We start from the raw sequence: 27,237 nt of genomic DNA, 5'->3' as shown, positions 1-27,237 counted from the left end.
TTTTTCCCCTTGAAAGCTCTTCCATTAACTCTGCTAAAATCTAAGCAGCCTCCCGTACCACCTGCCTAACTGGTAGCTTCTCGGCCTCTGCTGATTCTCGGCCTCTGCTGATAGTCTGATTATCGTCGTCTTCATAATTTTCATTCGTTCGTTCTGCGGTTGTAGCTCGGAGAGAACCTTGTTTGCAGGAAAGGCAAAAAGAAAGGAGGAAAGGCACAGTAACTTCTCATTTCTCAGTGCACTTCTCAAATGCACTGTGAGGGATGGGATAAGAAAGAAGTGAAAAATTATGTTTTAGGTTCTATGGGGTTTGACGTCCCAAAGCAACTCAGGCTATGAGGGACGCCGTAGCGTAGGGCTCTGGATAATTTCCACCGCGTGGGTTTCTTTAACGTGCGCTTACATCGGACAGTACACGGGCGTCCAACACTTCGCCTCCATCGAAATGCGACCGCCGCGGCTGGGATCGAAACCGCCTCTTTAGGGTCAGCAGCCATACACCATAACTACTCAGCCACCGCGGCGGCGCAACGAAAAAGGAGAAGAGCTGAAGAAGTGCACTTGCGTGCCAGGCAGCGCCTGTGTTCTGGCGCTGCAACCGGTGGTATGCGCGCACTAAAGGCGCCACCATGGCTTAAACACGAGTCACACTTGTGTACTCACACAATGCGCACTAACAGCTTCTTTGCAGAAAACAAATGCAGCAAAGACGGCGCCTCAGCAATGCACATACTCGCTGTCATTCCACTGATGACCATGCGAATACTATCCGGTTCTCGCGCTGTGATAGGCGGCGGGCGCCAACGCCGACAAATCGTATGATTACCAAGGGAATCGAATAAACTTTGCATAAGCCAGGGCGCTGCAGTCCTAAAAGTCTTCCCTTATAGGGCCTGTAAAGTGCTGTGTGTGTGAGAGAGGAAATAAATGCAATTAAGACGGCAGGTGACTAGGCGACGCCTTTAGAAGTAAATTACGGATACATTAAGCAGTCACAATAAATTGACGTTCCTAATACTACAAACAATCCCTGCAGCAGTGACTCATACAAGCGCCCGTGGTATACGTGTCCAAGGATATTGTTGGTCTGTTTTATTAGTCGAGATGTTTTGGGGACATTTTATTTACTTTTTGCGTTATGACAAAGTTAAGCTTTATCCGAAATATAATTATATCAATGTTTATTCTCCCCTGCGAACGACCTGTTTATTGCGTTCTTTCTATAAGCACACAAACGCTCTTGCCCATTAAACTGTGTCTTATGCCAATTTCGGTGCATCCCTGTGGTCTCTATAAAAGAGACCTCATTCCGCATTTTTTTTTTTTATAAGCCACAGAAACTTACCTCGAGCTGCCCCATATTTAAAAATATCGTTCACAGCAACCGCAAGCACAGCATCGTATATCTCTCGGTACATGTTCCTAGTTTTCTGCGCCTACGTTACATTCGCAATCAAGCGCCACCTTTCGAGAAACATTCTAACTTTTTTTTTGTCAAATTTACGATAACAGTGCCTGGATCCATTCAATACCGCTACGGCTCTACAGCCGTGAAGAGTTTAATTTAGCAACCGCTCTTGTACTCCACTGGCAAACGGCGGCAAGAATGTTACTTTGGTGCCAATTTCGCCCCTGTCCTTCAAATATGATTGTCGCAGACGATGTCGTCCGTCGGGATGATTCCAAGACCTTCCAATATATCGACTTCTTCACAACATGCGATACAGCAGCCTTAGACTGAACATCATCCCTCAGTTTCATCTTTACAGCTTGGAACCAATTCTGGACACCAAAGCGCACAATATGTTAGTAAAAAGCCTGAGCATCTTGTCAAAATAGAAAGCAGTGTTTTGCTATAAAACAGTGCCATGTTTATTTTCTCTTTTCATTCTAATATGTGGGACTTTATCACCAGTAAGGAGAGGCCGCCATTTTCCGTTTGCTGCGCACATCGGGTTGCCTTGTATGTGGTCATCGATCGTAAGCGCTTACGGCGAGCTACTGAGGAAAAAAATATCTATACGATGTAAGGCCGTGACGAGTCAATAACCGCACTGTTTTCTCGGGAGAACTGTCAAAGAAATCCAACATGAAGGATCGAAGTCCTGCGGTATAAAAAATCGATGAAATTGTCTTGCTTTGTGATCGCAGGGTATAGGCACGTAAATGAGAATTCTACAAAACAGAAATGTTTTCGAGTGATAAATCTAGTTTATTCCTCCGGTGCCTCGCATAAAAAAATAGGGACAGCTAACGTTAACTGCCAGATTAAACGCTTATAATAATAAGGGCTTGGAAGAATGTATGGTATCGGAATTATAGGGCAATGGTCTCCTCCTTGCAGTGCTATAAACTTCAATTCCACACATATAAAACAAAGAAAAAAATATGCATCCATACAAAGTGCTTTAATGGGGGAAGGCGAGGAAGAAAGTAAATGATTCTGGCGGTAAAGAATATATGCTTAAAATTTACACTTCCACATATATCCACGTTTGCCTTTTCGTGTAGGTTAATATAGCTTGTTAATTCATAAAACGGGCATAACAGCTAACTCATAAAACAGTCGGTATCAAAATCATGCATTTGTCGGGCAGATACTTAAGTTCTCATCCAAAGAGGAGATAGAACGCTAGGTCAAAGTCGCTTCTGCGATTGGTCTTCAACCACGTTCTTACAGCTGTCAAGTAAATTGTACGCGCAGCTCTGCCCGACCTCTTAAGATAGGCAGATAACTCGGATGAACGCTACATTAATCTGAATTAATCCCAACTAAAGAATGCCTGCATGTTCTGCCTTTACCGACAGTTTCATTGGCGCCGTTGTCTCCTCTGAACATATAGATAATCGGCCGTAAAGTATACATCGCACGTTCTGTTTCTGTCACGCCATCTGTGCGTTTTTACCACCGTTATCGTTATCGCTCCAGCTGCGTTTAAGACTGAACATGAAACCCAGATTAAACAGTTTCACATTTGCCATCGACCAAGTTGGATTCCCCTCTCTTGATCTCGTAGAGGGAAATTTAATTAATGATGATGTTGTAGGATTCTTGACGTCTTGAAGATTCGTTTTGCTCAATCACATTGCAAGAGGACACTTTAGGAGAGGTTAACTTTTTATAACAATTAAAAGCACAAAGGAGGATACAAGCAAGGAGAACAGATATTTACACTTGACTGGCTCGTACTTCTACGTGACGAAACCAGCCCTCGGTCCTGCCGAAGCAGCGGGTTTTAAATCCCATGTCCCCGCCCTCGGTGGGAGAATAACCAATCAAGTACTATACAAACATCCACCCAATAACTTATTGGGGAAAGGAAAATACCACCAATCAGCAATTGGGGAAAGAATAACACAACCAGTGAATGATTGGGGAAAGAAGGTAACTCATCGCGACACTGTACACATATGCACACTTTCCGCCATCACGATTTCGGATAATTATGCTTTCCCGCTGCGAGCTTCGCGAACACTCGCTTTCCCAACGTCCGGTTGCCGCCAAGTTCGAGGAACGCCATTTCAATCCATCTCTTTCCCATCGTCGCTCCTCATGCCTGCAGCTAGCGTGACAATAGGACAAAGCATGCCGCTGCAGACATGGTACAAAGAGCCACGCACTGTGACGCGGGTCAGCCTCGCCGTACACACGTGCACACAGGATGCCGCCTAACGACTCCGTCCATGAGGGGAGTTTGACGTCTCCTGTAATCCCCCGCCATTCGGCGCCTCCCTTCTCCCGCTGGGTTCACTGACCCCTTTCTGTGCGGTTGTGCGGAGGGCCTAAGAAAAAGGACTTAATGGGCATTCCCATAAAGCGACCGGATGCGGCAAACAAACTACAGCACCGCGAACTTCACTCCTCCCAACCAAGAATGTCACACGGACACTTGTTGTCAGTGGGACATTAAAGTTCAGCCACGGTGTCCAACAACAAAAGTACACACGCACGCACGCACGCACGCACGCACACATACGCCGGCTGTCCGGTCAGTACACCAGCACACACACATGCGCGCACACAGCGGATATTTCAACCCGCACACACAAGGCCGGAAACCAATCTACACATTCCAGAATTCACCATGTCAGATCGGTGCCCCAAACTGGCAGAAATTACTTCTAGCCACCTACATCACGAAACAACAAATGTTTCTCTAGAGCTTTGTCCAGAAGTTTGGACAAAAATTCTGAATTATCCGGCACAGCGCCGGTTGCAAAGGCTGCCGCCGCTATCAGATTAGTAGAGCGGACTGGCTCCCCGCGGGCTACGAAGATTGCTGCTGTCCTCGCGTCTACATTCTCCACTTCTTTCAATTTTACATTTCGTTCAGGCCTCTCATCGGCTACTTCACATGCAGTTTTGCATCGAGATTCAAGTAGCGCTAGCTCTTCGTACAACTGCCCACCGATGTACGCTTCAAAGAAAATCGTTCCTTCGAGCCTTCTTTTCTCACAATTGACTCCATCAGCTTGCTTGCGCACTTCTGGCAATGACACACACTGTCTCTCCTCCACGCTGATACCCACAGGGACAGATGCATTATCCCAATCCTGCAGTTCCTTATCAGCTTCGAAAACCATTGCAGTGATCAAACGCGCGTTCCTTCCTTCCTCGGCATCAAATGCAGCCTCATCGCTCGTTGTTAACTCACAATCTGCTGCCAAAACTTTTGCAGCTACCGAATTGGCCTCAAGCTCTACCGGCGTCTCAGATTTGTCTCGAATTTTGAAATGCTCTTCCAAATCAGCTCTCTCATTTTCTTGATGTAGCCGCTCTCTTTCTATCTGGTCTAACAGCGAGTGCGTCTCAGGTGTCACCAACTTCGCTACACCGTCAGCTATATCTGCTGTCACTGCGCAGATTGTCAGCTCCGGCTGGCTAACCGATTCATCTTTGGCAGCCAGCTTACCTTCGCCTGCAAAGGGTGTTCCCGTTATGCGCGCCTGCTCTAGCTTTTCGTCGAGCGTTACAGCTGCGCCAGAGTTTGCGCCAACCTGTTCTTGCTCAATGCTGAACTCCTGTTCACAAACAAAACACTCATGAGCCTCCTGGGTCTCCTCTATCTCGGCTTGCTCTGACAAGCAGCGCTTCAAAGGCGTGACTAACGCCCCTATGCCCTCGGCCATCTCTCCTGGCACGGCACACACGGTTGGGCCCTGCTGCCTAAACGCTGCAGCTTTCACACCTATAGCCATTGGCCCACAGGTCACTCTCAATACGGGAACATGCTGTTCTCGCTTCGATTTCGGACAGTCAATCATTAGATGCCCAAATTCCATGCAGTCAAAACATTGAACTGCTGCCAATAACATCCCTTTATCAGATTTCGTTCCCTGGTTGAATTTAGATTGCATCTGTGCAAGTTTTATCTTTTCTCGTTCAATTTCGAGTTTCAACTTGCCAATTTCAAGCAGCTGTTCTGCCTTCTGCTCAGTCTCCAAACATCGCATCATGCCCTCCCGATCGTACCGCACGGCAGCCATCTCCCTTTTCCGTGCTATCATCTATAGCACTAAAACACTACACCGACATGGTGAATTCGGAGGAAGCAGAAAGGTCTCCTACCTCGCAGGTTGCTTTCCTCTGCCACGGTAGTCACGTCGCCCTGAGTGACGACAGCGGGCTCCTTGATGCGGATGAGTTGAGTTGAGCCCCGGCTCTCACAGCAGCTCGCTGACTTGTCCTGCCTCGTTTGACTTGCTGGTCGCCTGGTTCTTCTCTTGAACCTCAACGGGGACGCCTGGTTCCTTCCGCAGCTCACGGACTAGGCACCTCCACGACACGTCGGTCGCCTGGCTCCTTCAGCTCCTCGCCGACTTGAGCCTCCTACGTCCCGTTGACAATGACCAGCAGTCTCTGAAGCTTTCAACGTCGCTCTATGACGCTGACGTTCCTCCTTTAGGACGTACCGCTCTGCAGCTTGTCCACCGACTTGTTCCTCCGCCCCTCCGTCAGATACCTCGAGCAGGAAGACGTAGCAAATCCTGTCGAGACTGCGCCAGTTGGATTCCCCTCTCTTGATCTCGTAGAGGGAAATTGGGTTAAAGATGATGTTGTAGGATTCTTGACGTCTTGAAGATTCGTTTTGCTCAATCACATTGCAAGAGGACACTTTAGGAGAGGTTAACTTTTTATAACAATTAAAAGCACAAAGGAGGATACAAGCAAGGAGAACAGATATTTACACTTGACTGGCTCGTACTTCTACGTGACGAAACCAGCCCTCGGTCCTGCCGAAGCAGCGGGTTTTAAATCCCATGTCCCCGCCCTCGGTGGGAGAATAACCAATCAAGTACTATACAAACATCCACCCAATAACTTATTGGGGAAAGGAAAATACCACCAATCAGCAATTGGGGAAAGAATAACACAACCAGTGAATGATTGGGGAAAGAAGGTAACTCATCGCGACACTGTACACATATGCACACTTTCCGCCATCACGATTTCGGATAATTATGCTTTCCCGCTGCGAGCTTCGCGAACACTCGCTTTCCCAACGTCCGGTTGCCGCCAAGTTCGAGGAACGCCATTTCAATCCATCTCTTTCCCATCGTCGCTCCTCATGCCTGCAGCTAGCGTGACAATAGGACAAAGCATGCCGCTGCAGACATGGTACAAAGAGCCACGCACTGTGACGCGGGTCAGCCTCGCCGTACACACGTGCACACAGGATGCCGCCTAACGACTCCGTCCATGAGGGGAGTTTGACGTCTCCTGTAATCCCCCGCCATTCGGCGCCTCCCTTCTCCCGCTGGGTTCACTGACCCCTTTCTGTGCGGTTGTGCGGAGGGCCTAAGAAAAAGGACTTAATGGGCATTCCCATAAAGCGACCGGATGCGGCAAACAAACTACAGCACCGCGAACTTCACTGACCAGTTCGGCAACTACCGCTCGGCAACTACCATTCGGAAACTACCGTTCGGCAACTACCGTTCGACAACTACCGATCGGCAATAACGCAAATATAACACTATCCCAGAAGTTGGATTCGGATCCACACACGCATACAAACCATGCGCTGCGTCGGAACTGTTTCCGTAAGATTCCGGGGCCGCTTATACGGGAGCTATATACAGGCTATGCAACGAAACATCGATGTCGCCTTTTGTTGGCTTTCTCCCAAAGGTCGAGATACATGGTCTGTTCTGAAAGTAGTAGGACTCATTTTTTTAAACAAAATTTATTCAAGGGAATAGTACAAACTATTACAAATTTTCAAGGTAGCACCCTTCCGCGCCTACACGCTGCTGCCAATGAGTTTTACAGTTTTCGTACGAATCCAGGAACGCCTGGACCGGAATGCTGTTTAGCTCCCTTGTCACGGCCTGTTGAACATCTACCGATCCGTGATGTTCCCCCTTGAGCGTCGATTTTATTCTCGGGAATAGAAAAAAGTCTGGCGGGGTCAATTCGAGGCTGTAGGAGGGCTGAGGCATCGTTGCCTCCTTGTGCTGGGCAAAAAATCGGGTCCTCATTCACATGATGAAGAAGATCCTACCGGTTGACCTTTTCCTCCTCTGACAACACTCCCGGCACCAACTTCGCACACGCTATCCTCATGGATAAGTTTTCTGTCACGATCTCAAAAACTTGGGTATGAGGAATGCTCAAGTCATCAGCAATCATTCTGATACTCATTCTGCGATCACTGTTAAGTAAATGTTTCACTCGCTACACATTTTCGTTGGTCTTGCTGGTCCAAGGGCGTCTGGAGCGGTCGTCTTCCTCCACTCTTTCCTTACCTTCTCGGAACAGCTTGTGCCACTCAAAAAACACCTGATCTACCCATGGAAGCGTCGCTGTAGGCCTCCTTAATCATGTTGTGAGTCTCTTTGCCCGTTTTACCAAGATTTACTCAAAATTTGATCGCGTATCGCTGATCCAGTAAACGCTTCTACTGCGTGCGATGATTCTGCGTGACGAGACGTTTTGACAGGGGTTCACAGTACAAGCGACCTCCTCTCTTCAACGGCCGAGAGCCGACTGCCCATTTTCCCCAGCATTTCCCTTCAACGATCCTGCACGCGCATACCACCTCTCGTCCGCCCGTTCGCCCCGGAAAAAAACCAGTCCTACTATTTTCAGAACAGACCCTGTATGTGGCCGGGTATCCAGAAAACGAATGCCGGTCTCAAATCCAACGTGGCCAGCACCGCTCACGTAGCTCAGTCGTATGGTATCGAGACGACTAAGAGACACTAACTACTTGCTGCAAAGAGATGGATTGTGTATCATATTACGACCTCGACAGAGCCCAGTTGTTCCGAATTACAGTGCAACTAGGTAATAAGTGTGGCAAGGCGTCGCTGATATGAATATGCGACAGAGACTCTCTGACATTTTTAACCCCACGGTAAACGACCTGCGCAACCTTTGGCTAGACCTCGTATACGTAAAACTGCAGGATGAATAGTAACGAGTCAACAATAAAAAAATAAACTACGTTAGGAGAAATTTGACGCACGTGGAGCAAGAATCACGAAGCAAGCAATTCCTGCTCTTTTGATGCTTATGTTCATTGCGAAGAAAGTGGTGTTAAACCAGCGTAGCCGCCATATTTCTAGTATCAGTATACCTTTCTTCCTCCCAAGTTGATGGAAAAATTATTGCAAATAGTCTTCTCAGCAGATTCCGAAGATTGCATCTGAATTTTTCTGGACATTATTAGCACTCGGGAACATACAAATCCATGTGTTGATTGCATGGCGCATTTCATCTTTCTTCACGGTACCCGTATTCTAAAAGCATTCGCTGTTGTCTCTGTATATTCCGGAACGGCCTCTCACCTCCCCCTCTGCATCCACCCGCAGTATCCTGTAGCGGAGCGGCGGCAGCGGCAGCGGCGGCAGTTCAACTGGCCGGCTCCTACCCCGTGGTGGCGAAGCCCATTCCCCGAGGGTTCTTCGAGTCTCCCCTGCAGTCGCTGGTCGCCTGCAGGACGTCTTACCTTGCCGGTGAGTAGTATACCTTTTAACGTTTTTCGTCAGCGCACGTCACTGCAGCAACGTGCGCTTTACTCCATTCCAGTGTATAAAGGTTCATGCAAATTGCTATCAAACGTAGAAGCGTCAGCCAGAATGGGAGAGACCACGTGAACGGTGGCGGTTGCGGTTCTTCCCTACTCTGAGGAGAAGATGCGGCAGATATGAAAAAGAAACATTTACCTGCATTGAAGTCGCTCCCCCTGTTTTCAGTGGTTTTGGCGTTCGGCTTTTGAGCATCGAGTCTGCGGATTGGATCTCAGACAGAGCGAAAAGAGCACCAATATTTCAACGTACCGTCTTTGGCAAAAGTAACCGGGCAATGGTGGTTTGTTTCTTTGCGGTATGGCGAAGCACTTATGGTAGCCATTAAGCTATGAATAAGTGTAACCCTTAGGTTACACTTATTATGAGGGTTCACCTTAGTGAGCCCTTGTCCTTCTGTTTTGACACCATTCGGTCATTAGGGCTGCTGGAAAGGCTCTGTTGTACGGTTGAGAGGCAAAAACTAGTTGCTCGGTTACTTTTGGCAACGGGGGTACGTTAAATAACCAGGGTGATCTAAACTAATCCAGAGCCTTCAACTACTGTATGCCTCAGAGCCCAAAACGTTTATTCGGCGTATAAAAATCTATTAACCATATTAAACACATATAGTGGTGGTGTTAGTGGCGACTATAAAAAATAAATAACGCAATTAAGATTAACATGTTTATCAGACGCTGAAACTGTCGCTTACTTCTTGGACGCCTCAACTCTAGCCGGCGGAAATAAAAAAATAAAAAGGGCGGCGGGAGTGATAGGTAGGACGAAATAAATACAAGAGGAATAGTAAGGAATGATAGCGGAGAATAATGACTATATACAGCTATGTGCAAGGATCACATTCAAATAAAAACACCTACGGAAATAAGTCAGAACGAAAAATAACTGCACGTGATTAGGTGCCCCGGTCACAGCTCCAGTCTTGGCCACAGTTAACGACAGTTATTAAATTATGTACACCAGCTACCCGCGTGTCGTATCCGGTCCCCAAAACACGATAACTCACTGATGGCACTGTCGACACGGTACATTGCCCAACATGCATTTGCGCAGCAAAAGATAAAAGCACTGCATCCCATCGCGGAGTTGAATATTTATTTCCGGTAAACACCTTCACTCTTCAGTGCCTTTCTCAATCAAATAATCACCAATAGTTAGCAACATTTTCCAGGTTAAAGGCAAAACTTCACGCAGAAACAGCCGCCTCTAACAGCACGGAGTCCTTCTTGAAAAATCACCAAGCACAACAACCTGCAGGCTACTCTTTAGCCTCTAACCATCTCAGGTAACAAAAGAAACGAAGTCATCAGAACCCTGTTAAGCCGAGACGCTTAAGATGACTAAAGCGTACACAATGGCAGCTCGGCTTAGGTTGAGGCGCGGAGGTGCATAGTTAACAGCTCATTGTTCTAACTAACAGGAAAAAAAATAGAAATAAAACGCTTAAGGAGATCTTGATGTTCCCTTCTCGTGAACGCTGCACGCGATTGTTGTTTCGCTAAAGATCATAAGCTTAAACGTCGCTTGAAAGAACAATAGCCTGAAACGCACAGCGAAGCTGCCACTCTGAGCGCGCACGCGTCAGAGATTGGTAGATTAATCTCGCTGCGACGACAGATTAATAGCCCCAAACTCTTAGCGCACAGCATGGCACAAAAGAAATGATTCGCGATCCAGCCATGCATACATAACACTGCGCGCGCCGGTGTATAGCTAAATCTAAAGGCTCCATCACCGGTTTTTGCGGTGCGTCTTTATGAAGGCGCCGGCACAACACCCTTGTCGGGCCGGGTGTATCGCGTAACGCTTATTATTAATGACTCGCGCCAATGCACGCGCCCGCATGCCTCATCGTTCTCCCGTGATCACTCAATCACCGCCCGATTCTCAGACTCCTAAGCGAGAGCCGGTCATATGCGGCCGGGCGCCTCCCCGTAGAACGAGCGCCAGAGCGTTCCAGAAATCGTGACCAACCTAGCCCACTTATAAGCGTGATCGCTTGCTACGATACAGACGCCTGGTGGAAAGCGTGATGTTTCGGAGAATTATCCGGGTTTTGTTTGTGGCGTATACTGTACGCGATGAACTAGGTTTTTTACAGCTGGTATTGTAACGGGTTATGGAAACCTGAGGCCGGCGAAAAAATTAATAAAGATTCGGCGGTTTCTTCTTATCTGTCGGTTTTATATTACTAGAGGTTTTTACGCCTGACAGCCAAAGCTTATTTCTCGTGACTTACGAAGAGTGAGGCTTCGTGAAACAATGCAGGCGTTTGATCGAGACAATGGAAATTCCTCTTAACCGAGAGTCGTGCACTAATGATGGCTAATCAGCCTTCGGGAAACGAAGAAGAGAATGGGATGCTGGTGATGATTATCTGCATTTTGTAGTTTTTTTTTTTTTCATGCTCTGCAGAAACGTGACCTACCTCATGCAAATGCTAAATTTTCAGAAGTTTTTTCCTACAGCACGCGCGAGCTTAGGCACATATTTTGCGGTGCGGTATTTGGTATGTCAGGAAGCACATGCAGTGTTTGCGTTTAAATTGCTCCATAGGCAATATATATGTACGTGTACAGTTGTTGTCTTCATTGCACTTTCGTCCTTAACCCTGAGTAGCAAGGAGATACATAGTAGGTGCAAATTCTTTATTGCTACGTCAGAATAACCCTGCATGTAAATTTCTACGAAGGTACGCAAAGTAGACGTTATATCTCTTCGGCCGTATAGAAACCATCGAATCTATGCTCCTGCGCATCAAGATCTTGCTGCGTGGCTTTGACACAAATAGCTATATAAAAATATTCCCCCACGCTCATGCACTGATACGCCGAAAGGGTTGCTTTAGCTAATGCCGCTGCAATGCATAATCATGTATGTTTATTTGATATCGCTTTCGCCGCCTGCATGCCAGCCTGATGATTCTCACCTTGCAACCGCAGTGTAGTAAGTGATAGTGTTTGTTATTGCCTTCAGTCTTGACATTGCAATGGTATTCTGAAGACGAGGTTGGCACAGGAGCTGTGGATGAAATTGGCTGCATGTAGGGCTGGTTTCTAAGACGGGGCACTCGGACGCGATATCGGTGACAAATTGCTTGCGCTGCATCACGTCTAGGTCAAAGTCGCAGGCAAGCACGATTGACGAAATGAGATCGAATGCGGTGAGCATAGCAGTGCTAAATTGGAGGATTCTTTGTGCGGAGTGTTTGGATACACGCCCAATGCAACGAGGACAGTGCCGCTTTCGAATATACAAGGCTACACATTCGTTCTCCGCTTTTTGCAGGCTTTACTAAAAAACGATATTGATTGGGTTGGCGGGGAAAGTACTTGTGCAGCAAACGGCGATTACCCGCAACGTAGTTGGCCGATCGTTTTCCTCCGGCAACCATGCGGTACCCTGTGATTTCCTGGGTCGATTCACGTCTCGGAAAATCACAGCACCATGGTTTTCGAGACGATGAGGACGTGGACAAGGTCCTCTCGGTGTCATCTAGGACCTGACGATGAGGGCCTTATAACGGAGAGCGAATGCGGTTGGGTCAACTGTTCGCGGCATGACTTCGTTACACCTCACACCTCGGGCTCTTCGCGAGCCGCGCGTCGTCGAAGACCGACGTCTTTGGTTTCCCCGGCCCGCACCCATGGTTAATGAGGTGGATTGTTGAGCTAGTTGGTGCATGATCACTTAAAACCAGCAGCAGAGAAGAAACAAGCACCTTGTGTTTAGCCTCGTCTACGTCTGTGTATTTGTGTTTGTTTCTTCTCTGCTGCTGGTTTTAAGTGACCGCACCCAGGGACCTTGACTAACCGGGTTTGCAGGCGTCGTTGTTTCTCACCAGAAAAGCTTTCCAAGGACTGGTGGCGAAGGCCTGCGAGGCGGAACGACGTGCTGACCTGCAGCCATTAGCTGTGGGTGTTCTGTTCTTTTGTGCTGGTGCTCAGGCTCACATTGTCTATACGTATGCGTCGGAGGCACATGCACATAAACGCGATGATAACGTGACTGCGGTCCGCGGTTGGCCCTAACTCAGCCAATGGGCGACTAACAGCTGGCGCGCCAAAAATTTGGTACCACAGCTACGGCAACGCAGCTCGAAATTCAGCTTTCCTTCGATTAGTACGGCACACAGTGTGGAATCCTGACGCTGAAGGCGTTTTGCTTCAGCTTCGGCGGAACGCAGTATGGGCTTTTGACACCGACGCCTATTTGCCTGTGAATATGTCTGAACATATCCAGTTTCTGTTGTAATATTAACTGACCGTGAAACGCATTTTTCTGCGTGGATCCCAATTAGCTTCTCGCAAGGAATTCACATCTCTTTAACAGCAGGTACAGAAAAGCCTCTGCACCTGCTTTTATTTTCAAAGTAGAAACGAACTGAAGAACGCTCCCCAAAGAAAAGCACCGAGTTTTCAAGGGCTTAGGAACCGCCTTGTCCGCAGTTTAATGTACACTGAAGTATTTTTTGATCCTATTTAGACTATTCAGTTGAAAGTACGAAGGCCGCCAATTAATTCTCTGCGAATGAGGTGCAGGTGTGCAGGTGCAAGTATTGATTTTGACATCTTTGAAGCGTTAGTGCACGGATGCCTGAAGGATTGCAGAGTGCTAACTGCACACAAAGAGAAAAATACAGCCGACCGAATGTACTAAATACACATACACATAGCACGGCCCGGCACTCTTCGCCTCCCCGGGGACTGGGCCAAACTACGCGTGACACATAACGGCGTTTTCCTACACCCTATGACAGCAAATGGAGCGATAGGATAGAGCACCGTATAGGCACTCCTCACCGAGGACGTTTAAAAGAAAAAAGAAAAATATACGAGCGAGTGGGAGTGAGCCGTCCACGTAGGCAATACGTGAAGAACTACGCCATAAAAGTGGCGCTGTATTTGCACCATTCCGGTTTTATATTGATGGCTTGGCAATGTCAAGGGGGTGCACTCCAACACAGTGGAGGTCGTAAACCGACGGGGCCTAACTAAACTTAATTATGTTAGAAAATCAGAGGAACGGAACGAGTGTTTATTAGAATCACACAGTCGTCTGCGCTCAGCCATAATGGACCTACATGCGGTGCAGTACAACTGAAGCTGCAGTCACATGTCCTAGACTAAACTAGCACTGCAGTACTAAGTAGAGTCCTACTATAAGAAAAGCTGACATCGTGTATCTTTTTCATTGCTATCAAGCCGCATCTCGACCAGAGAGGCTGCGAAGGCGAAGTTTGCACCGTGCAATCATGAGACGCGATCTCCGGAGGGCGTCACAACTTGCCAACACCTCTCTTCTTTTTGTCCGACCCTGCCCAAGCCACGCCTGTTAACCCATATACATAAGTTTCCTACGCCTAGGCTGACGCTTGACGATAACTTGCCCTGTATTTTCGCCCCGTATATCGCTCGTCCGAATGTCAGTTATAGTCCCTGATCGAACTTTTTGCTCTCTTAAGCTATGAAACACTTTTTTTCCTCCCCATTTACACCCTGCCAGTGCCTTCTCGGGCGATTGCTTTCCTCTGATGTTTAAACAGAATCCTTCTCAAAGATCAAAAGCGCTCGCGAAATGGGGCGAAGCAGCTTTGGGTCTTTCCCCTCTGCCGCCGTAGTCGAATCCACGCCCACTGTTTTTCCGGGACAGATAAAAGCAAAAGAAATCACATCACACGCGCTGTGCCAACACTCGCGAAAAACATGGGCTCCGTAGCCGTGAATACGGCCTCTTTGAGTAAAGCCGCGCATTTCATCGGTGTTTACGTTATTTCCAAATATGATGCATGTCTGCGCGTACGCGTTATACGGGTGGTCGTAGCAGCCGGGCAGCTCCACAACGTCCTTGCCTCTGACGCACGCGGCCATCTCACGCGCGCTTTCACCGACGGCCCAATAACAAAAGGCTGCCGAGAAAACAAAGGGGCAGGCCGACAGTCCGGCTCGCAATAGCTGCAGAAGCGGCCAAACTGCCGCGCTCCGGCGAACGGTTGGCGCCTCCCAAAAACGGCCCATAAATTCATCCGCCTCGCGGCTTTTTCGTTCCTCCCAGCGCTCGCGGCGCCTCGTATCCGCTCGCTCGGAACGCGTTTTGCTCGCACACACTCGCCCGAACGCGCAGGCGAGCGCGCCCGACGGCCGCGGTCGGCGCGCCGCCGCCGTATGCGCCCGCCGCCAAACTCGTTGGTCTTTCCGCGATGCCGACGACAAACGAGCGGCGAACAAATGAAAGAAAGCTTTCACGCGTCATTTGTCTCTCTCTCTCTCTTTGTCTCTCTCTCTCTCTCTGCGGCGCGCCGACGCGCCGTTCGTGCCATGTGGTTTCTGCAGCCCGCGACGCCCTTCATGACGCGCAGTGAATGTGGCGACGGAAACAAAACTGTGTTTGTGCCGTGGGCGCGTGAGAAGCCGATGTGCTGCTGAGAGCTGTGTTTGAAAAACAATGGAGGGGAAAGAATCGTGCAATGGCCGAGGAGAAGGGAGGAAGGCGGAAATGACGTGGACGAACGAGGGAACGATCTCGGTGCTTTCGAGGCGCTTGTATTTTATTTACACTTGTAACGACGCTCATGCCTCTATAACGCTGTCGTTCGTACGCGGTGCCTGAGGCGTGTTGTTGGCGAATGGATTTCAACATTTTGCTATACGGTTGTTTGTGTGTCAACATCCGATGTATAACGAGTAGTTTAACACGATGCACATTAGCGTGCGAGGCCGTACGGCCGCCTCACTTTTCAAAAACCTTGTTTCGTCGGATGTAAGAAAATACTTCACAGCGTTGTTCGCGAAAATAGCCGATGCCTCCAACGCTTTGTGTAATAAATGGAATAACATTAAGAGCGCGGTATAGTTGTTGTTGAAATGGTTACATTTTTAGGTTGCACAATGGTAACTTAACATCTGGGTAAACAAACTTAGAAATGTATGCTACAAATCACCCTGACGCAACATTTTACAATCATGGGCAGAGAACATTCCCCCATTTGAAACCCCTTTAGCTGTCCAGCTTCCCGCATTCTTGATTTCTTTTTCACATTCTTCGTGCGTGTGTAAATCGCAGCAGAAATTACACTCTGATAAACAACGAAGAGTAAAAGTTTTCACTTATAATCTAAATGCCGCTTGACTCTCAAGGGTGCTCTGCGAATTATTTAACTCATGTTAAGATAAACGATACATTCGCTCATGTGACGTAACGTGACGTAATATAACGTGACTTTCAGCGGCGTTGACTCGCGCTCAGATAAAGATATCGCACTTCTGAGCATACAATGAACCGCAGGTTGGCGTCACCACAAAAATAGCTAGCAGAAGTTTGTTTAGAGAGGCTTTATCGCGTCATTTTTCTTTACCATAATTTTCATTCACATTTCTGTCCTAGAATTATTTATGTACACTTAAAACTTATTCTAGCTGTGTTCTTTATTGTGCATTCTATGATCTGTCCTGCATCTGTACAGTCAACCCTCTTAAGAGAAAAAAAGCTGGTAGCGGCTCCCATGTGTGGTAACTCTTGTCCTCTTGCACTGCTCGCAAGCGGAATTAAATCGAACCAGCCTATCTTTATAAGCCGGTGTTTCATAATGTAGTGCCGTCGGCATAAATGACACTCAGCTGTACTGGACCTCTGCTGCTATTCGCCGTGCAGTGCCATCTAGTGCCAGTTCCGGCCTAACTTGGGGGTTTGTTGCATGAATAAATATTCATGGAATAAATCCATCGAAGCCAATTGAAGGTGCCAGCTTGCTGCCAGAAATGTGGGCAATTCATTGGCTTGCATTAGTCCAGGAGTTCTTAAAGCATTGTGTTGCAGTGACGGAAACTCCGTTTCGATATCAGTTTTATTTTCACGAGGTACCTCGATGACAGCATTGCATTCTGTAATGCAAAAATAAAACGGCTATGACAATTCAGTTTGCTTCAAAGCAGCACCGCCCTTTAGTGAAGCAGTGAAGAGAATTGTATAGCTCGACAGTACTATTACATGCCGTCCGTGCCGTCTGCATTTCGATAGAAGTGAAATTCGAAGCACGCCCACGTGCTGTTTAATGTCAGTGCACTTTAAGAACTCCAAGCGGTCGAAATTGGTTCGCAGCTCTTTACCACGGCGTCTTTCGTATCCCAGCCTGTCCCAGCCGCATCTTCAGGGCGTTAAATCCCAAATAGCATACCGACTGTATTACCTTCGTGTAAAGGACAACGAGCAATGCAGAAAGTTGGGCGAGTTGATAATACTTGTTGAACTTAGCAAAGCGCAGTTAAAAGACAGGCACCTAGAAGAAGAAGCACACAGGACAAACGCTTCACAAACGCACATAGGACAAGCGTTTGTCCTGTGTGCTTCTTCTTCTAGGTCCCTGTCTTTTAATTGCGCTTTGCTAAGTTCAACAAAAAGGACAACGCTTGCTTGTCAAAACAGGAATCACACCACATAGGCGGTGGCGTACGCGGGCGAGCGTTGATGCATGAAGAATTGTCTTTTGACTCATATAAATGGATCACAGTTCATTTTTGCTTTCTACTACCCATGTTCCAACACAAGTTAGCGGGTTGATGAAAACTCTCCGCTCTACGAGGTCTCCTTTAGAGCTTTGCTGCGGGGAATATCCCATATCCCCGAAGCTCCAAATCTCTGCTAAAGAAGGAGTTCCATACTCACTCCAGGGGATCTTGGCAGCTTTATAGACGCCGTAAGTGCATGGAGACATACTGCTCAAAAGAAGACCCTGTGGTCTGGGAACTCGTCACCAACAATGTACAGCCCCCGTCAAAAGTATACAGCCCAAGGGGTTTCCTTGTGAGGTCTGCAGCATGCCTCGTTACGCATCCTGAGTGACCGTAATCTCTCGAAAGAAAAATGGCTTTGCGTCTTCAATTCTCCCAAGGTTTTTGACTCTTTGTTGTTCTAGGGAGCCGCGCTAAAAAGCTCGGAAGCAAACCCCATGGGCTGTATACTTTTGACGGGGGCTGTACATGTTTTGCCACCACTCTATCTATAAAAGGAATTAACTGACAGCTGCGCTATTCACTCAGTGAAATGGCCGATCAAACATTTCTTTCCCAGGCCTCGGACCCGCTGGATTGAGTGGCGGCGAACAGTTCGGTCTGGGGCCCGGCCGGAGTCCACTGCCGGGAGGCGCGGGCGGCCCGGGAGGTCACGGCGGACCGGGGGGCGCCGGAGGCCCCGGCGGACCCCTGCACCACGGCTTCCCCCTGCCGGCGACCTTTCCCTGGGCGGCCACGGCGCGGGGAAAACCGAGGCGCGGAATGATGCGCCGGGCAGTGTTCTCGGATGCACAGAGGCAGGGACTCGAGAAGCGCTTCCAGATACAGAAGTACATCAGCAAGCCCGACCGCAAGAAGCTCGCCGAGAAGCTCGGCCTCAAGGATTCCCAGGTGAGCTCCCCTAAGCTGCATTTCTGTTGCTTGCGTGGTTGTGCGTTTGTAAACTATGCTTTTGAAAACAGCTGCGAATAGTCACAAGATAGGGGTCTCGACGTCGTTTCTGTTTCTTGACGATTCTGTTTGGTCGTTGTGTATAGGCTATACTAACAACAAGGCGTTCCAAAGGCTGCTCCGAGTCAATTTGTCAACTTTTATTGGGGCACCTCTGTGCTAAAAAATTTCTTTGGAGGAGAAATTCTAGAGGCCCGTGTACTGTGCGATGTCAGTGCACGTTAAAGAACCCCAGGTGGTCGAAATTTCCGGAGCCCTTCACTACGGCGTCTCTCATAGCCTGAGTCGCTTTTGGACGTTAAACCCCATAAACCAAACGAAACCAGAAAGTGATTGGGTAACCAACAAGCTTTAAGGCGGAAACAAAGGATTCATCATTTTCCAACAGTACAGTCTGCAGATTTTCCAGCTGGTACATATCGGCACTCATCTATCATCTACAAATGTCTCAGTAAGCCCGCGTTCTATGGTACCCTGTCCGCCTGGCTACCTTTTGTTAACTTCCAGTACATTACTAAGCCGCGGTGGCAGAATTTCGATGAAGGCGAAATTCTAGAGGCCCGTGTGCTGTGCGATGTCAGTGCACGTTAAAGAACCCCAGGTGGTCGAAATTTCCGGAGCCCTTCACTAGGGCGTCCCTCATAGCTGGAGTTGCTTTTGGACGTTAAACCCCAATAAACCAAAACAAACATTACTACGCCTTCCCATATTTGTTCTACCCCAGAGACAAAGTAAGCCGAACTTTCACATCCGTTTCAGCCAACACCTGTTGTGCGCAACACGAACAGATGCGAGCCTGTATCCTATATGTATAGGATGCGTGCGCCATCGTTGAGAAAGCAATGAAGAGAGGGCGAGCTGAGCAGCACACGCGAGCCTTCCCAACACACTGCCGGCGCGAGAAGCGAGCGCCTGCTCACGACTCCCACACCATGACCGCGCCGCCACGCACGGAAGGCATGGTTAGGAAGGCAAGGCACCGCCGCCAAAGCACGGGAGTCCGCCGGCCGCGCATTTTATTACGCCCTGTGCACCCGCCCCCTCCTCCGTCTTCTCCGGTGCCCACCCTCCCACCTCGTTCCGCAGCTCACCGCGCCGCCACCCGGAGGATGATGATGGTCATCGTGTTGTACGGCAGACATGAGCTCGAGAGCGGCGCGCGTCTGAGCGATGTAACTCTATTCCGCGGTGGGTGGGGCAGCTCGTGTCTCCCGCGATAGATGGCGGGCTTGCCCCCAAACTCCCGGCCGAGGCGGCACGCATCACAGGTGGGTGCGGGTTGCACGGGAGGGGGCGTCTAGAAAGGCATCGAAACAACAAAAAGTAGTCGGAGTAAAATGAGAGGAGGACTGCCTAAGAGGCAACAAAGACGTCTCAACTAAGCACGCAAGCTAGGGGAGAGGCGTAAAGAGAGGAAGGGAATCGACCTCACTGCTGCCTTTAATTCACGAGAATGTCGAAAGTCTCGTGACTGACCACAAATGGTGGAGAGGACTTCCTATCAACCGACTTGAGAGGTTTTACCTCGTGCCATTGATGCGGAGGTGATGCCGAGAACTGAGCTTAAGCTGGGCGCTCTGTAAATTGCACAACACTTCCGCTGGTTGCGAGAGGCGGTGGAAAACAACGACGATAGCAGCCAGATAGTGCGGACCAAAGGATCAAAGGGAGAGGGTGTATATAATATCAGAGTTCCCAGACGGTCGTCGGCTATACATAACCCAAGCACTCGATGAAGACATTAAAGTCGGGCAACACCTCCGCCATAATTCATGCCGGCCAGAGAGAGAGAGACGACTCCGCAGTGCGGCCTTCCCCTCTTCCCCCTTCTCTCGACTTTTTGTCTGGTTTTTCATTTCTTTTCTTATTTCCCGCTTCCGCCCGGCTTCCGGTCAGGCTGCAACTATATGTTCCGAGCGATGAAAAATACAAAGCATGGATAAAAAACACACTCACTTCAGCGACGAACAGAACGATCGCTCCTCTTCACTCGCTCACGCTCCGAGCGCTGCTCTCAACTTGAAACAAAGCAAAGACCGCCGAGAGAGAGATGGAGCGCGAACAAAGCGGCGCAGCGCGCCGCCACATCGTCCCGTCTTCGCGAGGAAGGCTGCGCATGCGATCAAGCTAGAGAGCCTCTTGCGTGCCCGCGTGAATGCCGGCCGTTACACAAAAACAAAGAAAACGGAGGGGGGGAGGGGAGAGAACGAGGAGGCTTGGCCGCGCACGATCTTCCCCCCACTTCCTTCCTTCGGCGACGACGCTACTACTATATAACCGAACCTGCCGCAGCCTTGCCCCGAGCCGGGCAGCCTCCACACCCCTCCGCGTGGCGGCGTGGCGTTACAGATGCCCCCAAGAAGCCCATAAATATCCGCGATAAGGCCATCCGTCGCTTCACGGGGGCGGAGGCGAAACCGCCCACTTTCGCGGCGACCGCCGCCGACGGCGCTGCTCGCCGACGGGTGCTCCGTTGTTCCTCGCAGCCATGCTTGCAGCAGCAGCAGCAGCAGCAACAGCGCTGGCGGCGGCGAGCAGAGAAGGTTCTGGCGCGCATTAACGAGAGAGGCATCCATCCGTGAGGAGGGGAGGCTGCGGAGCTCGCATATATACATGCATGTGCAGCGCGTACGCGTTCGCACGCACGCCTCTGGCGCATATACGGCCCGGCCTTATATAGCTGCCCGCGTGGCCAGTGGGTCGGCCGTCTCTTCCGATCATTCCTGGCGCGTCTTAATCTATCGTCGTTCTTTCTCAAGCCGGTCGCGTTCTTTGGTCTTGTTATTAATGTAGTTGTTTATTGAGCTCCCCGCTTTCCCTCCCTCTCTTCCCCCCGGAGCCCCCATGCGTCTTGCCGGGGAGTTTTACAGCTTCTTTTCCGGGCCCTGTCGGGACGAGTACGATCACGCCCAGAGGGCGTCTGCTCTGTCGCGGCGGCGACGGGTAGCGACGTTTATTATTATTACGTGCGCCCGCATTCTGTTTTTCATCTTGCACCTGGCGGAGGACTTTCTTCTTTTTATGCCCTTGCCTTAGTCGAACGCTGGGCTTAAATGGGCGACTCATCGATGTCGGGAACACGGTCGTGAGGCCATTTACCGCGCCGCAACACGTGCGTCTCCTGCGCTGTCGGCAACGGGAGTGAAAGGACGTAGTGGCGGCGCTGCGGTGACGGTGACGAGTAGGCAATGGGTCTTCATCTCACTCCTCGCCACTGGAACCTCTGTAAGCTTCGCTCGCCATCTTCAGGGAAAGACATTTTCCGGCTTTGAAGTCTATGCCAATTATTTCGTTTCCCAACGTGGAACATCAACGCGCTTTTTTTTTTTTTTTACGTGCATGTGCAAAATATCCTGTAGTGTCACAATGGTTGGATATTGTAACATTGAACGCCAGGATTTGTCAAAACAGTACTCGAGGGATCAAGCAGACATTCGATTCGATATTCGTTACACATGCTCGATACAGATATTCGATACGAATTTTTCGATACAGATTTTTTTTAAGCAGTAAAATATACTGCGGTGCAGATGCTGTATGTTGATTCTCCCGCAAGCCGGTCGTTATTTGCGCGGTAAGGTGCAAATGAAATGCGGATAATTAACTGAAAATAATTAGTTGACTTTTTTATTGATCTCAGGGCACAAGACTATATTGTGAAATTAATGGCGTCCATGTCAAAAGCGAGCTCAGCTTTTAAAATGTCGAAATCTGGGTTTCAGTTGGAGATATCAACAGGTTTTTTTTTAGTCTCGTAAAGTTAGCTTTCCCACTTTGCCCACTGACCAAAAGCGCCTATAAAATCCCTAATGCATGAAAGACTTGCGCACTTACTGTCCTTTAGGACGACCAAGGTGCTCACGATAATTCTGTAACGGCACCAGGTGCAGGGACGCCGTTTAATAAATGTGCAACGTGGAAAAGCCAACTTAATGAGCTTTGTAAGATGTTTCTAAATCTCGAACCACGTAGCCAATTCGAAAATTCTTAATTAAATAGTGAGCTCACTTTCGATGCGTACACCCCTCAACTTCGCGACAATGTTTGGCTCGAAACCTATAAATGAAGACGATGAAATGCTTAGTCACAAGATTAGTGATCTTTTAAATGCTTTCCGTCATGTTAATAATGTCTGTTATCCCGTATAATGCGCCTGAACAGGCCGCAGGCGACGTATCCTTGGCGAGTTGTAAAGGAAAATCTGTTTCGGATAATTTGAAACGCCAGCTATAAAGAGTGCTAAAATCATTTGAAACAAAGAGAGCACACTGCTATCTGTAAGACACTTGCTGAAAAAGCTGCTAATTCGCAATTTGCACACCGATTGAAAGGTCCAAGTAAAAACAAACAATGCTGTTATTCAACCTCAGTGTAAGCCATAGCCTATTCTAGCTACGCATGCATAAGGGAAGCTTTCAGGGCCGACAGAGTCAGCAGCATGCACAATACAACACGAGACGAGTTCGTGTGGCTGTGAAGGCACATCATTTGGAACAGCGTTAGCTATTAGTCGCCGCATGTATATTTATTTTTTATTTATTATTGATACCCTCAGGGCCAAAGGCATTTCAGAGGGGCATATGACGTGACGTCCCACCTACCTGCACTCATGTAGTGGGTGGGATGGCAGGTACAGCGAGAAAACACTGCACGATGATGCACCTATGTCTATCCCTTCTTTGTACAACTGAACGGTGCGAAAAGTGGTGGTAACAGTTTTCACCTGCTTTCGACCTTGTATCTACCCGGTCGTTTTTTCTCTAATCCGTGTGAACCTAAATACGCTACACCAGTGAGAACATTTGATCGAGCATGCTTGCGATGAAAGCAGTTTACATCCGAGAGCATCTTGCAGTGTCCTTCAGACCAACCTAATTCATTATCATGGGTACTTTTGTCACAAAGAATAGCAACACAGTATAGTTACTGCCGTGTTAACCTTCGCATTAGCTCTTGAGTGTCAATTCCGCTACTGCCACCAATACACGCCAATACGCATCAATGCAGTCAGTTCAAGCTTAGCCAACTGACGCAAGGAAAATCTCTCGTTCAGGCATCGCTTCCATACCTCACGCCTTGCGAAATAAAGATAAAAAATAAACAAAGCAATCAAATTTTGCAGGATAAATACAGACGTGCAATATTCCAGCAGGTTCATACAGGTTATAGGTTGAAGCAGAAAGAAGGAACAATTCTGCCTGGTGGGGCTACACAGTGGCAGCAGCAAAAGCGACGCGTCAGCGGGTCCCTTCGTCTCTCCGCCTATCGGGTGTTTCAACCTGGAGCTGGCAGCCGAAACAGGGAAAAGAAGGGAGCCGTGATCGAGGCCCGGGTGCCTGACCCCGGGAAAGAAAGGCCCGGCCCCTTTCTCCTGGCCTCCCCCTAACTTCCCCAACCTCCTTTCTTTCGCTAATACGGCCGCGATCGAGGAGTGGGCAGGCTTAATTAAAAGACCGACAACTGGCAACCTCGTCGGGGCGGGGTTCTTAAGGAGTCGCAGACCGATCTCTCGCCTTGTAAGCCTTCCTTTTATTTTTGGAAAGCGTCGGGGGCGTCGGGAGTAATGGCCTTTCTCATATTCTTTCGTTACTGTCAGAAGCTGCTTCACACCCTTTCTACTCTGCCCCCCCCCCCCCCCCCCCCCTCCACTTTTTTCTTCGCCCATATCTTCTAGCGCAGTTCTTTTTTTATTTATAAGTCCCTTTTGTTTTGGCTGAACTTTTAGCCCGTTCCAGGTTCTTAGCAGTGTAATGGATTAGGCTAGTGGGTAATCCATGTGAGCACTCATAGCGCAACAAAACAATGTGTGCTCGAAACAAAGAGCTTACTGGAAGTTTGCGCTCGTGCACTGTCTTGCTATCTACTTCGCCCCGTTCTGCTGGCTTTATATGGCACCTTCGTGTATACGTCGCGTGCGTGTACGTCGTGTTTGTGCAGCGCATGCGCATAGAGGACCCTACCTATCATCCCCCCTTACCTTCGCACATGTGCGCTTGTGCTTTCCACTTTTGAATGATAGATACTTAAGGCCTTCATTGTGGCCAGTCGAAGAAGAACAGACTTCGAGATGAACAAGCATTCTTGAAGCTAGCATGGTGAAAAAGGAAAAGAAAGAAATAAAATAGAAACTATAGAGAGCGAGAACAACAATTAAAAGGAATCAACTGCTGTAAAACACGGCGGACTGCCAAGGATCGCCATTATTATCGTCTTTATTGCGGGGCGTCTCTAGTGCCGTTGAGAGATTGGTGGAGAGGAGGAGATGGCGGCGGCGGCATGGAGGAGGCTTCGGGGGGTTCCGGGAGGGCTATTTATTAGTTCTCGCGTTTCGCTTAATTGCTTCTCCGCTGAAACTGCGTGGCGCACACGCGAAGAGTGCCTATAGTGGTCGCAGTGAGCACGCACACGAGAAGCGCTCGGACGGGATGCTGCCAATATAGCTGGATGACTGTCATCGCTGTATAGCGCATGCAGGCTATCGAATAGACAGACAAATTTAGGATGGCTGCGTAGTATAGTGCGTGTCGTTAGGCTTAATGTTTTGGAATTTTAGTTATTTAGTTCTCACCCTACGTAGCATTGTGACCGGTACTATACACAATAACAACAAATACCGCAGATCGCCGTGCTTTTTTTTTTGCCGAAAAAGAATGTTGTGTGGGAATGCGAAAGCATTACTGTTCCTGTGAGCATTGACACCAACACAAGCGCGCGCGCATCACACCACCTGCAACACTGTACTAGGAACGGTTGCATACAATTTTGATGCTAATGTCTGAGAAGGCATACAAATGAAGATGCGCATATCTTCGGCTGGAAGCCGCGCCGCTAGTTAGCCTCAAATTTGACTAGCACATGCAGCCTATATGCGACGAGAAATCGAATGACACCATCCGGAACGTTGTACGGCAGACGGTTGCGTCACAATTTTGGTACGAATGTCGGTTTAAACTGGCGCCACTTGGAGGTCGGCCAGTGGCGAGCATATATAAACGAACTATATGTACAGGATTGTTTATATGTAGGATTGTATAGGCGGCCGCTTGATGGCGTCACCCTATTCTTGCCATCGATAGGATTTTAATTTCGTACCATCTCGAGTACGCACACACACGCCGCACCGCTTTCTTGTAAAGGGATCAGTAATACCTTCGCGTTAAAAATGAAAGTCGTAAAGTAAGCCACATTGGTGAAACTACGGCAGACCAAACAAACGTAGTCATTATGATGATTTTTAGTAGAGGAGATCGCTAGGTCAATTGGTGTAGCGACATATTCAAGAAAACTTTGCGCAGATTAACACAATACAGAGGGAGAAACACGCACACACACAAGAGCTCATGTGTGTGTGCGTGTTTCTCCCTCTGTCTTGCGTTAATCTGCGCAAAGTTTTCTTGAATATCTCATCATGATGAAAATAGCATTCACCTTTCCTAAAGAAGGCAGCCGATCTCATGAGTTGTTTTTATTCGTATGCCTGTTCCTTTCATGATCAGTTACAACGTTTGGTTTCAGCAACCGCATGCCAGATTTAATAGTACATAAGTGAAATGCGCAACAACTTAGACGGGACACAGAAAGAAACACATAAAACAGTTCACGAGCGCTCGTGAACTGTTGTATGTGTTTCTTTCTGTGTCCTGTCTACGTTGTAGCGCATTTCACTTATATACTACGCAGAACCAACTAGCCCGACAACACGCTCTTCTGGCCAGATTTAATTAAGGCTGTAACGAGAGGTGAGATTTTCGCGCTAACCATACGGACTAATGATGACTGCGAAGAAGCGTGCCATTTAGAAGCCGTGCGCAAGCGGAGGAAAATGCTCACGCAGTTTGTATTAGTGCTACGTTCCAGATTGGCGCAAAGCCAAGAAACCTTTCCAGGGAGACAGGACGCTGCTAAAAAAAAAAAAGATGAAGACAAACACGTCTGTGATCACACGAATACTTTTAGCACGATGCCCGGCTGCTGCGGTGATGCGGGTGTTCGCAATTTTTGGCTGCGAAGCCGTTTGAGTGAAAGTGCGGCCTGGCAGAGCATGAAATTTAGTTTGATAAACACGTAGAGGAGCACAGGAGCGATGAGAGGCATGTGTGACTTCAGCAGTGCTTCACCAGGTCGTGAGTTCGAGTCGAGCCTTAATGACTGTGTTTCAATGGAAAAAAACGAAATGTCCACGTAGTGATATCTCGGTGCACGTTAATAACCCGCACATGGTCGAAACTAACCCGTAGTCCTTCACCCCGGCGTGCATAACCCGGTCAGGTGTAGTTCCAGTACGTAAAAAATATTGTCAATTAATTAGTTTAACTGGTACTTTCACTGACAGGCGATACTAGCACGAGTTGGCACGAGCTGGTTTCTTCGGGAACACGAAGAGGCGTGCTTGTCAAAATTAGTAACGTGTTCTCTAGCGAACTCCCTTTTGTAAAAGGATCACTCCCCTTTTTACTCCTTTCTTGTTTAGTGTGCAGGTGGTTATCATTCACTGCACCGCCGGTGAAGTATTACAAAGCGTAGAAGCCTTTAGTGAATCTTACCGCAGGTGGCGTAATATATTCGGTTAGATGAACTGAAGGCGGCTGCTTACTTTTCACTTAACTTAAAACCCATTTGACAATAAATCCAATAGCATTCCTAGCTGTCGCATACTCCTTAGCCTAACGCGTGTAGATATGTTTTGCCGCAGTCCGCACTTTCACTGCTGCTTTCTCATGGGAGTCTCCGCTCGGCCGTCGGGTGG

The 27,237-nt window shown here is 48.6% G+C and overlaps 1 protein-coding gene across 1 annotated transcript in view; it reads left to right on the top strand.

The window, feature by feature from the left end:
* Positions 1 to 27,237, top strand: part of Dbx (homeobox protein Dbx) — a 104,163-nt gene that overhangs the window by 52,160 nt on the left and 24,766 nt on the right. The window contains exons 3-4 of the mRNA XM_089565185.1: positions 8,818 to 8,961; positions 18,100 to 18,431. Coding sequence (XP_089421311.1) covers positions 8,818 to 8,961; positions 18,100 to 18,431 — 476 coding nt within the window. The remainder of the gene's footprint in view (positions 1 to 8,817; positions 8,962 to 18,099; positions 18,432 to 27,237) is intronic.

The sequence above is a fragment of the Amblyomma mixtum genome, chromosome 1 (assembly GCF_055824585.1).
Source record: "Amblyomma mixtum isolate Tamu chromosome 1, ASM5582458v1, whole genome shotgun sequence".
Taxonomy (NCBI): Eukaryota; Metazoa; Arthropoda; class Arachnida; order Ixodida; family Ixodidae; genus Amblyomma; species Amblyomma mixtum.
The sequence above is the reverse complement of the archived record's forward strand: the minus strand, read 5'-3'. Positions and strand labels throughout refer to the sequence as shown.